This window comes from Stegodyphus dumicola, chromosome 6 (assembly GCF_044657685.1).
Source record: "Stegodyphus dumicola isolate Sdum_Otavi_A_Nest chromosome 6, ASM4465768v1".
NCBI lineage: Eukaryota > Metazoa > Arthropoda > Arachnida > Araneae > Eresidae > Stegodyphus > Stegodyphus dumicola.
The window spans coordinates 70904802-70923823 of NC_140773.1; the positions used below are offsets into that span (position 1 = coordinate 70904802).

General features: G+C 31.3%; 1 protein-coding gene across 1 annotated transcript in view; it reads right to left on the reverse strand.

Moving 5' to 3' along the window:
- The window catches only part of CCT8 (chaperonin containing TCP1 subunit 8), a 50665-nt gene that overhangs the window by 23464 nt on the left and 8179 nt on the right, over positions 1 to 19022 (reverse strand). The window contains exons 3-9 of the mRNA XM_085818506.1: positions 18924 to 19003; positions 18665 to 18796; positions 13683 to 13752; positions 11096 to 11224; positions 10798 to 10859; positions 4072 to 4209; positions 1391 to 1462 (exon numbers count right to left, since the gene is read on the reverse strand). Of these exons, the coding sequence (XP_085674632.1) occupies positions 1391 to 1462; positions 4072 to 4209; positions 10798 to 10859; positions 11096 to 11224; positions 13683 to 13752; positions 18665 to 18796; positions 18924 to 19003 (683 nt within the window). The remainder of the gene's footprint in view (positions 1 to 1390; positions 1463 to 4071; positions 4210 to 10797; positions 10860 to 11095; positions 11225 to 13682; positions 13753 to 18664; positions 18797 to 18923; positions 19004 to 19022) is intronic.

Below are 19022 nucleotides of genomic sequence, written 5' to 3' on the forward strand. Positions count from 1 at the left end.
CCAGAAGTTGTAAGTTGAAATTCAGAAATTATCGGAAAGGAAGTTTAACTCAACTGTTAGATAATATAATATAATCCTTACAATTTCATTACAGTCAGAAGTGATAATTAACAGAAGATTATTTATGCGATTTAAAATTCATATATAATATATACCGGTGCTCATACTGAGGGTACCATGCCAATAAATGGCAACACCAGTCTTTTCCTTTTCTACTCTGCGAGATGACAGAATTTCTTTATATTATAACAGTTAATGATGTAATAATTTTTTTATGATTAATTTACAAGTTGTTTAGGATTCAATATTATGTTTATTAGGGGATGGGGAGTTTGCTGACCTTGTGCTAGGACTGAATACAAGTATATTAGTTTCTTTTTGTTCTTTGTTTACTCCACTCAAGTTTCATTCATTTCTGTTTAGCTAAAATTTTAATTTCAGCACTTTACCCTTTCTCAGGAGAAAGACTCATCGATTTTAAAATTGTCATCTGGTGTCAAAACATTACTCAATTGTAAGGTTAAATGTGGCATATTTGGTCCGAAAGACACCCTTTCCAAAATCCTAGAATGCAGCGAAAATGAAAAGAGGTGTTTGACAACTAATTTGTCATTCGGGGGTCACGCCTTCTTCCCTTTGTGTGACAAGATCTGATCACACAAGGGGAAAGCTGACTTAAAAATACGGGAAAAAGAAATGCACTTGAGGTCCATCTCTTAGTGTAATAATAATAATATAAAAAAAAAAAAAAAAAACTGCTGATTATCCTAAAGAATAAAAGAAGGCTTTTATTCTTTAGGGTATCGTCTTTGTTAATTTCGGATGAAACACTAGGGAGCACGAGAGAAATTTGCCCTCTGGGTTAGGATATAAATAGGTTGTTTTCAGAATAAATTTTCACAGTTGGTGAGAGGGAAAATAATTCTAAGGGCCGTTTTAGATGCAAAACAAAATTTATCTGAAAGTTGAAAAGGGGCCCCTAGGAGGCCAAAGGGGTTGAAAATCGAAATAAGAGCTTTGAGCTGTATCAAATAATAAAACTGTTTAACAGCGTTTCTCCCTGAACACACACACACACACACACACACAAAAAAAAAAAAAAAAAAAAAAAAAAAAAAATGGGGCCCTTATGCACAGAAGCACTAAATCTATAACCAAAATGTTTTTGGCCAACAGCAGAGTATTTACTTATTTTCCCCAAAAGTAAAAACAATTCTTGGATTTGTAACTGCAAAATAAATATGCTGGCAACCTCAACATTCAAGTTAAATATAAATGAAGTAAGAATGAAAATTATATATATACAAAGAAAATATGCAACTGATAATTTTTAGACTTTTCCAATAAAATTTTTGGCAGAAATTTGTCACAGCATATTTTAAGAACCAACCTCTTCTAATAAATTTTCTTCACCTCGGGTATAATTTAGAAGTTCATCTGCAGATTTGATCAAAACTGTACCCTATTAAAAACAATACTATTTTAATAAAAATACATTTTATACTTTTTAAAAACATTTGCAGATAATACAAATTTTGAAAAACAGAATGTGAATAACCATCAATTACACATACAAGCAATATAAAAACTAGGTAAACACAAAATGACAGATCGTCATTAATAACACAACATAAATGTTTATTTCCAGCATTTTTATTAATTTTTCTCCTGTCTTTCATAATGCAAGTACAGAATTTCCTTTCTCTAAACATCAATACCCTTGGTGACACTTCCTGTACAAGTTCTGAAATGTTTTATTTCTCATGTTTCTCACTCTGCTGATGCCACACTTCCCAGTGTTGATTTTTAAAAAATATTCACTTTTACTCCTCCTTTTCTTGTGTAACCAATTTTGATGTCCATTTTCCCAGACTTAAATTTAGGATTGCCTAAATTTGTAATAATTTTTAAGTTAATTATTTTCAGTAAATCCTACATTCATTGCAAATATTTCCCACTGAGAAAATAACAACGCATATACAAAATGATGCTATAATCAATACAAAATTTCATAACAAATATCTGCTAAGATAAAAAAACTAAAAATTCCATTACACACACTCATGAAAATAACAATTTTTGCATTCTTCTTTTAAGAACATTTTTTAGTAACCAACCATACATAAATACAGGGTGCGTCATTAATTCAAGCAAAGTTCAAAAATTCATAATAAAACAAATAATACTCAGAAAAAATTCAGTCTGCACAAATATGATCAGAGGGACATTGGATTTTTTTTTTCCAAGTATAGAAAAAATCATCCCAAAGTAACCTAAAGAGGACCTCACATATCATACTCACATATTTCATGCAAACCAGGCTAGGAATAAAACAACTGGATGGAAATGAATTCATCATTCAATGCAGGAAGCATACTATCATTACAAGATCGAACATCGGTGGTTAATTTTTTCTACAAGAATGGTGAATCCACGAGTATTGCATTGTGAAAGTTTTGCACGGAAAAGAGTTGAGGTGCAAAAAAAGCTCCATTTCCTTGAATGGGAAACTGAAATTAGTACGACATTTTGAGGAAACGTGGGAGGATCATCCACAAACAGACATCTTCTAGTGCAAAATATGTTCATGTTGTACAAATTATAATGAAAGAATTGACATCTGAGATATCAATGAAGAGAGCAATACTCTTGAGAAGTGAAGGTGGGAGAATAACGGGGACTCCACAATTGTTGATTAGACATACATTGTACCCTGTATCAGTACAAAATACAGCCACTCCACCACTTATTACCGGCATATACAGATGAAAGACAAAATTTTTTTACAGGAACAGTAACATAAATGGAATGGGGCCCACAATGGTTGCTGAACATCATGTGGATGGATGAAGCCCACTTTTCACTGCGAAGTGACATCAATACCCCAAACAGTCGCATCTAGGCAACATCAAATGCTCATGACTACCTGACCAACCCACTGCATTCTCCTCATGTGGTTCATGTCTTTCATTCTGGGATCTTTATTTTTGGAAAAGTATTATCCTGCGTCTGGTTAGAAAACCTGTACAGTCATTGTAGAACAATGGTATGTTACACTTTTTTGTGACTATATTGTGGCCTTCACGCAGGATGGTGCCCTGCTCCAAAAGCTCCACATAAAGTCAAGACTTTCCTGTAGGAAACTTTCACTGAAGACCTAGTAAAGGTTGTAAGTGGCCATCACGATTAACAGACCTGGCCTTGGCAGGTTTTTGGTTGTGAGGATACTTAAAATCTCATGTGTATTGGGGCTCCCCAGCCACTTTGGTGAAACTGAATGATGCCATACGACAGACGGTTGGTGGCATTGATGCGAACATGCTACACTCAACTTCAGTGGCATGCCTCACTTGCTAATACCTTGTGTTGATGGTCATATTGAACATCTCTTACTTTAAAATAAATGCCCAGTTTACTGTCATATTATTGTGATCTGGCTCACTTTAGATTTGTGTTTGTCTGATTTGCATAACATGTCTTAGTATGACATGTGAGCCCCTCTTTTGGTTGCTTTTGGAATCATTCTTTTTTATAATACAGAGGGGAAAAAATCTAATGTCCTTCTGATCATATTCGAGCCAGAGCATTACTTTTTTTATTATGAATTTTTGAAGTTTGCGTGAATTTATAATGCACCCCGTATACCTTGATAATTATATGGCAAAAGAGATTTAGCAGTTTTAAAGATATGACATTGTTTCTCTACTGATAATGCAATATTTTTCAAAAAAAATAAGAAAAATATCATATTAAAAAAAGTCCAACAAATGTTAAAATGAAAACTTATTATTTATCAGTGCTAGCATAACTACTTGTCTGATTATCCCATGTTTTTCTACATTAACACAAAAATAACATCCATATATTAGAAATTTACATATTTAGTAGATTAGACCATAAAATATGAATTACCCAATAAATTCAAATTTGCTTAGACATATGCACAGCTATGGAACTTTCAAATCAGTTATTTGCATATTCATGAGGCTTATTTAAATTCCAAGGAGTTCTCATCCTTTAAATGTATATATAATGCTTAAAATTATTTAACAGCATAATTACACAACTTGCCTTTGTTTCAGTTTGGGCAGAATCAAAAGGACAGGTGTAGACAGCAACTTTTGCATTTTCCACCTTTTGCACATCTCCTTCAACCATTCGCTTGAATACCATACCTTGAATAATTGTAGAAGCATCAATTCCAGAGCCCTTCACAAGAAAATATATATTAATTTTGATGGAACATAACAGCAAACTAATTATAAAGTATTCACATGAACTACAACTACTACAGATTCTCCATAGTTTCTGTGGATGTTCCTGAAAAAGTATGAGCTATGTAAAACACTACAGATTTTATACAAAAAAGGGCAGGAAAAACAGTAGGCAAAGTGGAACAAACTAATTCATCTGATGATTGGCTGAATGCTCGTGACATCATATATCGTGTTGAGTGTGTTGCTGGTTTTGAAGAGTAGTCAAAAATTTAAAGCAGGTTTGCCTCTCAAACAGAAGAAAAATGAAATTCCCTGACTTTTCCAGGTGTGTTTTAAGAAAATTTCAGTCTACCTGCGTAGTGCGCGTTGGCTGTGCTGAGAGATAAATTAATTATGGTATCACTTGGAAACACAAAAATTTGACAATTACATATGACTTGTCCCCAAAGCATTACTATTATAACTATAATAAGAGTTTTTTTCTCCACTGAAGATTGAGATTATAATCTTCCCAATCTGGATTTAAAAATGACTCTTTCTGGGCAGATATTTTGCAGCTAAACGAAAGAAAGAAATCTGTTTAATGATAGCTTAAAATAAATTCAGGTATTTTACATTTATTTAACAGCATACATAATTAAAACATATGTGCATTAAATTTCGTGATGGTATGTAATCATACTGCTAGAATTAGTTTTAGGAGTATGCTGGAGGAAATTGCCTGAACTTTGAAAATTTTATTAACTAATATTAAATAAATGTAGAAGGAAGAAGCAACATTAAATGATACAAATAACATTAAAACAAAGTTAATTACTTAAAGATTAAAAACTGAATTACAATGACCAACAATATTTTGGCGAATATAACTATATTAAATGGTTTGCCTAGATGAGAGACTACTTCTTCTTTTTTCTTTTTTTACTTTACTGCAAAATGATAAATAAGGCATTTATTAATAAAGGTTTAAAAGATTTTGAGGTAAAATCCTAGTATAAGGTACAGCCTTGGCACTATTTTAAAAGTTGTCGGCAACACCAAAATGACCCGTTTACTGCTCATCATAATGTGGCCAAATCCCATCTGTACCATATGCTAGGATTAAACTGATTTTGTTTTACAGAAGAGTTATTATTATTTTACATTTTCCACTTTAAGGCACTACACAGAAGGGAGGGATGCTTTCGTGGAGAACTTTATAAAGGAACTGGCTTGTATTAACACATTACACATAGGGAAAACCACAAAAATGCCCATACAATCAGCCTGTTCGCTGGATTTGAACCTTGGGCTGAACTATCAAGTGTTCAGGTACACTACCGCTGGGTTACTGGTGGGGCTTTTATACAAGAATGGGAAGGTATTTTCTTTCGTTCAACATGTGCATGTTAATCTCTCAATTCTTGAGATTCCTGGAAACATGCTAAAAGACAATTTGATTAGGGCTGCGAAAATTGGCTCTATGCAAGCAGCTCAAATGATGCTCACGCAATACATAATTCACCAAGAAAGTGATTGCTTGCAACGTTGGCTCTTGGATCACAGTATGAAATCCTGACTTTTCCAGATTTTGCCTAAAATATTTAAGCTCCCTGGCTTTTTTAGTCAGTTTTTGAATTCCCTGACTTTTCTCGGTTTATCAGGTTTCCAGGTAGCGTGGTTACCCTGTTAAAGACTCGTATTCTACAGAATTTCCATGTATTAAAGCATCTGAAATTTGAATCATGCACACTTCAATGTATGCAACTAATATTTTTTAGCTGTGCATGGCTGAAAAGATGACAGTAAATGGCTTTGCCATCTCAAAAACATAAAGAAATTAGTAATGTAAAACTTAAATAAAGAACAAATTTCTTCATCAAAGACAATAAAACTGATGCCATAAAAGCCAAATGCTATTTTGTTTGATTTTTAATTCAACATTGTCTAATGATTTCAGTTTCGGACCATTCAAAACAGCTTTTTAATACAATGTTTCTAGATTCTGGCATAAAAAAAATATTTAGTAGGAGCCATGCCAAGTCCTGCAATTGTGAAAATGAGAAAGTGCTGTTGCTGATATTGTAAAATCAGTAAACAATTTATCAAAACACATCAAACAGATATAATAACTCAAGGTTTTCCACACCGTCTCTTGCATCACTAAAAAATTTATTGGTTTAGAAATGGAAACACATTTAATAGCTATATAATTTTATTTAATGAAAAGTTAAAAAAGGAAGCACAGCTTCAAACTGCGAACATTTTTGGATAGAACCAAAAACCTCATAAAATTTTGAAATAACTGCAGTACAAATAGCTTTCTCATTTAGAGATTGTAACAAGAGTTCTGGAACTATGGGCTGCTCCGATTAATTTTTTTTTTTTTTTTTTTTTTTTTGTGATCAACCAGAAAACAGTGAGAAGAAGGAATGAGATTGCAAAATGTTAAAAAAATGTTACCATCACCTTCCACCAAATCGTATTTATTATGTCTGAAAACTGGTCTTTGTAACAGGAAATATTAATTTGCAAGAAGCTCCTTATACATATAAATTGAGAAAAAAACTTTCTGAACTTTTAATGAATTCATTTGTTAGATACATAAACCCATCAGTAATTTCTAAAGAGAATACAGCTGGCATTCTGATATTTTTTTCATTTTAACTAATTTTAAATGCTAGGGTTTCCTTTTTATATTATAAAAATAATGCTTCAGCAACATATGCAAGAATTTAAATATTTTGATAGAAAGCGGATATCATAGGGATTATATTCACATGCTACTGTGAAGTGGAAAATGTGCTCGGGCAATCAATAACATTTAGAGGTTCAAGGTCACTGGCTCCAATTTTCATTTGATCGTTTATTGCCTTTGTCTGTTCTTCCCCATTCTTCTGTAACACAACCAGTACAGATTCTGGATAGTATGGACATTGATGAAAATTCATTCTCAATTGTGTGCTATACAGATGTTAGTAGAGTTGATAACAAAGTTGGTTTTGCTTACATCATTTTTGGGCATAGTGTTGAAATTGAGTACCACCAATTTCGTATTAGAAATGAATGTACTGTTTATATTTCTAAGCTTCTCTGTATTAATTTTTCAATTAACCTTCTAAAACCTGGCCATAATATAGCCTTCAGACTGGCACAATCCAAAACACTTTCCCACCCCCTCTTTGACATTTTCCTAATGAGAAAAGTCGTTAGTCCCCTCCATGGATGCAGTAAATTTACATGTTTGTCAGATGCTGTTCCACAATAGATGGGTTGCTAGATTTGCGATTTTTTTATGATTATTTTGCTTTCATCTAAATGAAGTACTAAATAAATAGTGCTCTGGAAATGCATCCAGTGCACTATTTATTTAGAACAAAATGTATGCAATGTTTATATTTCATTTACTATTTCCGATCAGTTTCGATAATAATTTGTGAATTTTCTAACTTTGTTTTCACACTTCATTTATATTCGCATACTTTTGTGTTAGAAAATAGAAAATGAGAAAAACATTTTACAAAATATAATAAATGCAAACTAGCTTTGTAAGTCTGCAGGTTGGAATGAGATTTTTAATAACATTTTCATTAACAAAATAATGGTAATGACTAATTTAATGAAATAATAATAAATTCATTAATAATATTTATAAAAAAAGAAAATCAGAGATACATTGGTTGCGTTTCATCACTTAACTTTAACAATATTACATTGGACTATTAGGCAAAGGAGGTATATCTTTAACGAGAATTTTTTTTTTGTAAAATTGGCTTTTGTTTATGTTATCATAGAAAAAAAAATCTGTGACCTATGCATGTATAAGGTATTTCTCTCACTTTCCTAGCGTGCCTTCGTGGTGTAGTGATTCTGCACACTGGGCCGGTATTTCCAGAGGTTCACAATTCGATTCCCGGCGAAGGCGGTTGCTAATTTTTCATCTCTTCGGCTTCCAAAAAATATACCTAATGTCTCTACAACACATGCAATCATCAAAAGTATTTTTAAAAACAGTTTTAAATGTTCATGAAGAATTATACGTCAATTCCCTTTCATAGGCAGAAATTTCGTCTAAAACCATCGTTATATCCAAAGGTTGAAGTCTATTTCATTTTCAACGAATATTCTATTTGCACATAATATATTTTCTAATTTATTTTAGAAAGAGTAAACTTTCACATTTTCAAAAGAATAAGGGCATACTGGGTGTTGACACTTATAATGTAGTAAATCTGTTTTTCACATTTCTTCCAGTAATGAAAATGATTTCCCTGGTATATTTTCAAAGCAAAATTAAGAAACCTGTTTACGCTAAATTTTGCATAAAGTATCTTCTTGTGTATTTTTTATTTAGAGTGTGAAATTTTCTCTTTGAAAAAATTAAAAAATCATGAACGGAGCAAAATTAATTCATGAGAAATAACTTCAAAATGCAATAATTCCATCGTAATATTAAATAGGAGAAAAAACAATACAGTTTATTTATTCACAAATAATCCCCTCATATGCCTAATTTATGTACTGTCGATTGAGAAATTAAACCGGTTATTTCAATACTTTTTCTTTATCTTTTTTTTACAGGCCCTTCAGTAGAGCGATAAAGGTGGCTGAACACTTGTAGCTCGCTCGGGTTTGAATCCCACCTAAAGGGTTGGATTCATGGTTTTTGTGTAACATAAATACAAGCCAGCTTCCCTTAGAAAGTCCTCTGCAAAGGCATTCCTCCCCTTATACAGGTAATTGTTGTGTGCTTTGATGTAATTCAGTAAGCGAACGGATTGATTACATGTAAAGTTTTCCATCAGCAACTTAAATGTGAGTAATTTTCTCTTAAAAAGTTTTACACGAAAGCATCCATCCCAGATAGCGTTCGCGTGCTTTTCTGTAACCCAATTCTAATTCTCATACATTTAACAGTAAGTTGACATACACCTTATTACAGACAAAATAACACTCCTTTTTTAGATAAATTTTTTATTAACGTGTCTGAATTCCCTTTATCTCTTCAGGAGTATAAGAATTTCAGCAAATAAAACTGGCCGAAATTTTATGCAAAGTAGCTGATGTTTCGATTCAATTTAGAAGTTACGTAAGCTTTAATAATATTTAAATACTTTTTGGCAGATGTCATCCTAAAAGAGGGTCTAAAGATAAATTGATTTTATTTAATTTACAATGAATGAAAATCATTGAAATCAATCATTAAACGAATGAAAATCACAAAAACTATTATGCATGCAATTTTCTCTTATTTATCTCCTGATAAATCAGGCAAAATTGCTTGCATACTAGAAGCATTTTGAAAGACTCAACAGTTCTTGAGGGTTTTATGCACTCCAAAAAAAGGAGTAAAAAATAGCATCTTATTATTCATAAGCATAAAAAGGAGCTAAACGATAAAGTGGTTTACCTGTTTTCTAGAAGGGCATTAAATCTAAAATATTAACCTAATTTTATTTGCTATGATTAAAAAGCATTAAATCTGGTAAGCTTAAACAGTGTGAAAAATCGCTGACGTTTTAATCATAGCAAAAGTTAGTACTAAAAAAGTTAGCACTAAAATTATGAGACAGTGGTCTAACGTTTGAGAAAGAGATAGCTTCTATTTGATTTTCAAGTGTATTGGCGCAAGATGACACCTGCAGTTTTTGGCAAAATATAGCCAAACTGATAAGAAGAGGGAAACAATGCGTAACCAGCGATTATTCTGAGCAGAGACAATGAACCACCCAGAGATCTACAGATAGGCGATTTACTCTAAAATAGGGAGGGGATGGCTGGTATGACAGTTGTACAACAGCCAGCATTAAAGAGTCATTTTCCTGGTACAACTGCTGTACTACCAGCTTTATCTTATTATCTAACTGCTGTACCACCGACTTAGAAGGTTAAGTGGATTTTGCAATTAAGGCCAGGATGGACGTGATTCTAGCTACTTAATCTGTACAGATTCACTCTCTTCCCTGGAGTCCCTTAAAAATACCTCATCATGTAATGATATTATTGCTAATATACAGCTGTCTCTTGGAGATCTGCAGAAGAAGGGTATTTCAGCGTTTTTGTTCATGGTCACTCGGGTAATTATGGAAACGAGGATAAGGGAATAAGGATATGGGCGATATCCTTATTCCCTTATCCTCGTTAAACACGAGATAAAAAAATGAATAAATAAGGATATGGGATATGGTGAAGAGCTGATTGGCTTGTTAAGAATGCAACTAAAAATGATATTAATATTGATGTAAATATTCCAAAATCGGACTTTAAAAAAACATTCAAAGCTAATATGATTGAACTACGGAATTGTGCAGGCTAGTGTACTGAACTATAAAGGTGTTATTCACAATACATACATACAACAGTACTGAACTATTAGCACTAACAGTCATAAAAAAAAATTAAAACCAAAACTATAGTAGTATATTTTTATATCCAGATATATTTTTAAGCTAAAAACAAAATAATGACCTACATTCCTTATAAAGAATGATAAACAAAATAAAAAAAAAGTACTTGCTAACAGATTTGCACTGATGCTTTACTAATTCAGTTCTAATTTTTATGCTTTAAAAAGAAAGAAAGAAAAAAAATTGAAACTTACCAGAATTTTACAAACTCTAACATTATCTACATTGAAGGTAGTATGTTCAGGTTTCACTAAAACTATAGAAAGGTACATTTTTAAAAATGACAAATCATAATTCCATAATACAAAGTCTATTTATACCTATTGATATATTCATAAAAATATACCAAATAAACAATAAAAATAAAAAAGTTAACCAAAGCAATAAAAACTATAAGTAGAACATATTTCCTTTTATATTATGCAAGTATTAAGCAATTTATTGCAATTAATTAAATTGCTTATTTATATTTATACATACACACACACTTACTGCATGCTTTTGCTATAAGTCGAGCTAAGAAGTCTTCATTTCCATATGCTTTACTCATCAGAGATGCTCTTATTCCTTTCACTACTTCATCTTCATTTAAACAATCTTTCACCTCAGTACACATAAGATCTAAAATCATAGTATAATCCATAACTTAACATGCCAACTTTATAAATTATTAAATGTAGTATAAGTTAAAAATCAGCAATAGGTAACAAATTTTAACTTAGTAACTTATCACTGATAGTTAAGAAAGATAAGAATTCCATAACTTTTCAATAACTAAAGTAAATACTCCTAAATTAAACTATTAACTCCACTAGCAATATAGCTATATTAATAGCATCCAAACTGGAAGATTACAGATTTAAATTTGGAACAAAACTACTAAATATTATTAAAGGTGGGGGGAAGAAAAGCGTGCAAGATATGATAAAAATTTAAATATTCAAACCATCAAATATTTTAGTTTAAATTATAGTTAGTTAATTCATTTCAAAAATTTTTCTTAAGAATATTAATTGTAATAAAATAATCATTCAAATGCTAGTCAGAGGGTACAATAAATTACAAACAAGCTATAATCTCAAATGCTAAGATTGATTAAAATCAACTACAGTCAAACTGGCAGAACATTAGTTTTAGGTGATGTTAAAAATGAAGCAGTTCACAAATTGCACCCAGTTCTTTCGTCCATTATGACTGTGTATTGAACAAGTGTTATTTTATTACTCCACATTACAAGTGGGTCTGCTCTTTAAAGAAAAGAAATTATTATTTTAATTTACCTTGTAATGCAACAATTTCAAACTACAGATCATTTAAAGTAATTAAAAGTCATGTTATTTGTGCAACTTCTTATTCCTGCAGCACTATATTTAGAACAGATACAGGCTCTCAGGCTAGCAAAACACATAAATACTAGCGAGATACAGCATTAACGATGAATTTCAGTGGTCTCAGACTGATGATGTGGGGGCTGCATGAGACCTCAAAACAATTCAATTATGTATTTATTGTAAGTATGGCCTTGTAAGAATTTTAGTTATTTGAAGTCCAAGTTTATAATATTTTCATTAAAAATGAATATGAATAATGTACTAGAAAATTCATAAATGAAGCTAACTAATTTGCATTCAATATAAATTGCATTCAAAGATTTTACGATACAGATTTTAACTTTTATTCCTACTTGTTAAAAAATAATAAGCTCAGTCATGAAATTTTGCATTAAAAATAACAGTTTTCTTCAAGCTGTGACATACGAACAGCTTTTTTTCACAGATGGAAATTAATAAGAAAAGAACCCAATTGGCCAATGAGCATCTACATTCCATGAAAATAATTTCTCTCAAAGATTAAAAAGTTTTCTAGAACTGAAATGCCATTATGCATCAGGCTAGAATTAAAGAAAATTAAAGAAGAATTAAAGAAGTTTATAATTATTTACTATAAACACACGTATTTTTATTCATGTATTGAAAAAATTTAATAAATAAGAGAGACTATATTGTTATAATTTATTAAGCTTTTGCCCTACTAAGAAAATTTTCTTTGAAAGCTTAGAAAGTTTTTATAATTCCTTAGATTTCAAACAGAAAATAAATATAAATTGGAATTTTTTTAGATATTTTTGTTATTATTTAAGTACATTTCGATAAATACTTTGTGGCATAGGAAAATTAAATTATAATTTTTTATGTAAAATTACTAATAAACTGATAGTTTAGTAAATTTCGTGTAATAAATTTGGAGTTTCCCCACAAAATGTTCTGCTGTATCAGTAAAGAAAAACAAATTTCACTCCTGTTAGTCAATCATTACATTATTTTCCTCCCTAATTAGAATCTTTCCATGTCTTCTTTTTCAATTTACTTTTATTAAAATCAGCTGAAAATTGTTATCAAAATAAAAGGAGAAAAACCTTGGAAAACCAGAAAAAAAACATTTTTATTTTTCTCTACGAAAAAATTCAATGCATACTGCAAAATTTTAAAATTTGCATGTCACACGGGAACATATATTTCCTCAATGTAGTATATAAACAACAAAAATTATTTCTTCACATTTATAATAATAATAATAATCCCAAAAGTATCTCAATTAAATTACTTAAAACTTATTTCTATTAAAAATATTTTACTGCTTTGATTATTTTGTAATATTTCTTCAGTTTTCCTGAATTCTAACAAGTTGCTCCTGCTGGTATTAATTTGGCCATCACCATTCTTCTTAATACTGCTATAAAGATTAACCGTTCAAAGAGAGGTATAAAACTACATATATTTTAATTGTATTTTAACACCCTATTTTGATGACTGACACCAAAAAATATTTTATCTGCACAATAATAAAAAATATAAGGAATGCATAATGAAATAATTCAAAGATAGAAATTTACACTAACACAGGAACACTCTACAATTTTTAAATGAAAGTTCTTCAAAATATAAAAGCATAATCAGAAATTTAAAATGATGAAATTGTGTGTAAAATACATCAGCAAGATAATAAAAATATTTATATGTACTCAAAGTAAATCTGAAAATTTAAGAAAATCAGAAGATATGAAAAATTTTGTTTTTACTCGGTAAAATCTCTAATGTCCTTTCTAGAGCAAGTTCATATCCATGGATAATTTCTGGTGGTGCCAATCCCTGCAAATTAACAACATGTAATACTTCAAATGACCCAAATTCAGAATGGCAAATATATAGCACACATAATTCAATATACCCAAGACAAAAATGAAAAGATATTTAAACAAACTGACGGGTGAATGAAATTAATTTATTATACAGGGCGAAATATGTAGAAAAATATTGTCCTACATCTGAAATTACACACAAAATGCCAAAAATAAAATTTTGTTGTGATCTGTTTGATCACATATCCTAAAATGAATTAGGGGGAAAAATTAAATAAAAATACTGAAAAAACATAAATACAATAACAGATGAGAACAATGATTCATCTTCTCAATTGCCTGTTAGCTTGATTATTTTGCCAAATAATTATATCTGATGCATAGAAGGTTCGTACACATTTCTGCGCACAGAAAAAAAAAAAAAAAACTTTCAATGAAAAAAACTAAGGACATGGAAAATGAATAAATTAAAGCTATTATCTACTCTTGTAATACCATTCAAAGAATAAAACATACGTGTAAGTACACTGCATTATTATTAAACAATGCTAATATTTAAAGTAATTATAAAACAAATTCAAATATAAAATCAAATTTGTAAAATTTAACACTTATAACAGTCTTACATACACTGAAGTGACAAAAGTCATAGGATACCTCCTAATATTTTGTTGATCTTCCTTTTGCCTGGTGAAGTGCAGCAACTCGACGTGGCATGGACTCAACAAGTCGTTGGAAGTCCCCTGCAGGTATTATATTGAGCCATGCTGCCTCTATAGATGTCCATAACTGTGAAAGTGTTGATGGTGCAGGGTTTTGGGCATTAACTAACCTCTCGATGATGTCCCATAAAGTTCGATAGGATTCATGTCGGGCGATCTAGGTGGCCAGATCATTCGCTGGAATTGTCCAGAATGTTCCTCTAACCAATTGCGAACAACTGTGGCCCAGTGACATGGCGCATTGTCATCCATAAAAATCCCATCGTTGTTAGAGTACGTGAAGTCCATTAATGGCTGTAAGTGATATCCAAGTAGCTGAAGGTATCCATTTCCTGGCAATGATCGGTTCAGTTGCACCAGAGGACCGAGTTCCTGAAATGTAAAAACAGCCCAGACCATTATGGAACCACCACCAGCTTGAACAGTGCCTTGTTGACAACTTGCATCCATGGCTTCATGGGGTCTGCGCCACACTCGAACCCTACCATTAGCTCTTACCAACTGAAATCGTGACTCATCTGATCAAGCCACTGTTTTTCATTCGTTTATGGAACAACCGATATGCTCACGAGCCCACGAGAGTCGCTGCAGGTGATGTCGTGCTGTCAGTAAAGGCACTCCAGTCGGTCTTCTGCTGGCATAGCCCAAGGATGACAAATTTCGTCGCACTGTCCTATCGAACACTTCTCTCGTACGTCCCACATTGATTTCTGCAGTTATTTGACACAGTGTTCCTTGTCTGTGAACATTGACAACTCTATGCAGACGTTGCTGGTCTCGGTCGTTAAGTGCAGGTGGTCGGCCACTGCACTGTCCATGGTGGCATATTATGCCTGAAATTAGATACTCTTGGCACACTCTTGACACTGTGGATCTCAGAATGTTGAATTTCCTAATGATATCCGATGACCTATGCGTCTAGCTCCAACTACCATTCCACGTTCAAAGTCTGTTAATTCTCGTCGTGCGGCCATAATCACGTCAAAGCCTCTTCACATGAACACAAATGAAAGCCCTGCCAAAGCACTTCGCATTTATACATTTTCTACGCAATACTACTGCCATCTGTATATTTGCATATTGCTATCCCATGACTTTTGTCACTTCAGTGTATATTAAAGATTGGTGACACTTTATTTAGGTTTTACAAACAGTAAGCTTTAAGTTAATTTTTTCTTTTATGCCTTGTTTTATCAAGTACTCGCTAAGTCAGAGGCTTATGCAGATTTGATATCAAGTGGTATAGGTTAAAATTAGTAAAATCAAAATAGCAAATGTAAAAAATAGGATGGCTGTTGTCACTGCTGCTGCCTGCCAAGAAAGAGAGCTGCTGACAATGTTGGCGCAGTAAGTAACCATTAAAAGTTGGACGTTGCAGTTAGTGTAATAGTCATGTAGAGTAGTGTCATAGTCATGTTCTTCATGTCGTGTAGAGTTGTTGGAGTTATAATCCAGTTAATATACTATAAAGTCCCCATAAGTTGTTGAAGCACCAGATGTGATAAGTTGTTTTATATTATTTTGAACCCCCATGAGCTTTAAAGAATATGTTTTATGTTAATTTTTACGATTTGTGTTATACCTTTCATCCACCCCAAGGATTAAAAAAAGACAATAAACTTCGTTAAAAGGTAGAGATAACTTCTGAAGGTGAGCAATCAGTTGCAAATAATTAAGTTAGGTAGTTAACCCTTAATTGTTACAGATTTACATTATTACTAATAATTCTTTTTTTTTTTTTAAGTATTCAATATAAAGCACTATTAAAATCCCAATCTAAGAACATTCCACAGTTTACAAATAACAGATAATTACATATATAATTTATGGCACTGATTCTAAAACAATATCAGGATAATTATACATTAAAAGCTACAGAACATATTTTGTAGCAATAACACATATCAAAATATTCATGCATATTCTTAATTTGAAAATTTTCCAGAAATTTTATAGCTAATTTATATATCAATTCCTTCTTTTTAGAATCTTTTCAAAGTTTACTTTATCTCCTAATTTCATAATGTTTCAACATGTTTATATTCTTTGATGAACAATTTTCTTTCTCTTTATGTAATCACTATCTTTCTCAAAAGGTATCCTTTTCATTTTAAAATGCACTGCTAGAAACTGCTAATTTTATTTTGTCTTATGCGTGTCAAAATAATATGTGTATTGAGAATAACTACGAAATGATTAAAGGTCAGAAGCCGTCGCTAAAGCCCATGTGGCAGAAATTTTAGAATTTATTGAAACGGCAAGCAACGAAAGTTAGGGATGGTAAATTTTTAGAATTTAGGGCAGGCACTGGGCATCAGAATTCAGGACCCACAGAGACTGCATCAAGAGGTAAAATGAATAGTGCCAACCCTATGTATACTGAGACATATCAGATGAATGTTTTAAACCACTGTTTCTTAAACTTTTTAAATTGATGACCCCCTTTTATCAGAAGTTTTTTCGTCACTCCAGATACTAAATATAGAATAAAGATAAAATTATACATATTTTCCCATAAATAATTCATTTCATCGGTAAACAGTAGACATATAAATGAAGTAGATTCTGGGTTTATTTCAAGTATTTATTACATTAAATAATTAATTATGTTTTAATGAGATGGATCTGCTCATCTTTTTCTGTATAAAGAACTAAATCTTGGTGCTTTATTTGATAATTCTAGTCAAGAGCTCTATAAATTCCTCTAAGCTTTAGATGGCAGGTGAATTATCTCACTGATGTCAATCTAGAGTGGCTTTTGAATCAAAGATAATCTTTTAAGTATTAAGCATTTGAAAAACTATGTTTCTAGAGCTTTTATGTGATAGGTAAGAAATCTAACAACTAATCTAAGAATAAGAATCTTTACAATTATTTTTTCAGTTATAAAACTGTTGATAGTCAAAAACATTTCGACTGAATCAATTTCCACCTTATTCTTCCAAATGCTTGTCCTTTTTAATAAAAACCTTTTGTTGTTGGGAGGTTTTCTTGATGGATTAGGTAATGTAGAAAAGTTACATGATCTTACTTTAACAAATGACTTAAAAACATTACTTTCTTCTTGCATTGCTTTTGCACCATCTAAACACACTCCAATGCTATTTTTCCATTCTATACCTTCAGCTTACAGAAATCTGTAAACTTCAGTATATATATATCTTTTCCTTTAATATATTCTTTCAAAGAACAACAAAATAATAATTCTTCATTGATGCTTTCCTGTTAAAAGTATCTGAAATATACGAATAACTGAACTATTTTTGAAATAACAGTTATTTCATCCAAATGAATTGTAAATTTTGCTAGTAATATAAGTTGCCTTGTGTCAAAAAAGTTGCTTAATTTAGTTACTACTAATTTCAGGAACTCTTTTGGTCACATTGCTGTTCAATAAAGGAATTTGTCAAATATTTTTGGCATATTTACTTCGAAGTATTTCTCTGCCATTTCTATAGCAGCAGGTAATACAAGATCTTCTCCAACGGTGAATTTTTTTATTTTTTTTCATTTTTAGCAACCAGATATGAGACTTCATGACATGAATAAGTATTTTTTGATAAGTCATAAATTTCTCAAAATATTGTTTTCCTTTCTTTGAAAACTTAACAGCCAATTGAAATATTTTTTTCATTTATGTGTACAAATAATGAATATGATGGACGACTAAATTCAAGATGCTTTTTAATTTTGATGGTTTCATGCTCACCACAGCAAAAATGTTATTTCAAATTAAAGAGGTTGCTCATTGCCACGATGGTTGTTGAAAATAAAATAAAGAGGGGAAAATGTTTCATCATATTTTCTTTTCTGCATCTTAGATGTCTCGGCCTAATTACTCGATCCTACTTGAAGAGACTTAGTTGCACTGCTTTTTGCATTATTACAATTGTCATTCATCCATGAGTAAAATCTTTGAGTTATCCATCAGTTAATATTCACTTTACATCATATTCACTATATTCACTTTACATCATATTACAAAATCATCAATATATGCAATAAATCCAGATCTAATACACTAGGCAATTTTGAACTAGAATATGTTTCAGTACTTGTGTAGTTTAAAATTTACATTACATAATTTTCTCCTACTTTCTCTTAGATATTTTAGGCATTCCAGAATAAGATTTAATTCTTTATGACACTGAAGGAAGCTGTGTATAATATAGTAAATATAGTAATGTTTCGAAATCTTACCATTCGAATCAATTCCTCAGCATTTTTAAGTAAAGCTCCAGCAAAGATAATAACTAAACTGGTTCCATCTCCAACTTCACGTTCTTGCATATCAGATGCAAACACAACTAGTTTGGCAGCTGGATGTTGTATCTAGACAAAAGTAATATTTTAAGATTATACAATATTTGATTCAAACCAAATGGATTTCTTGATTACTTGGTTGAAAAAATTACAATAAACAAGAAGTTTTGAACTAATTCAGTATTATAAAGCTTACTTCGAGTTCATTTAAAATCACAGCTGCATCACTTGTAACAAACATTTTTTCAAGATGATTTATGATAAGTTTATTCATACCTTAAAAAAAGGAAAAAAT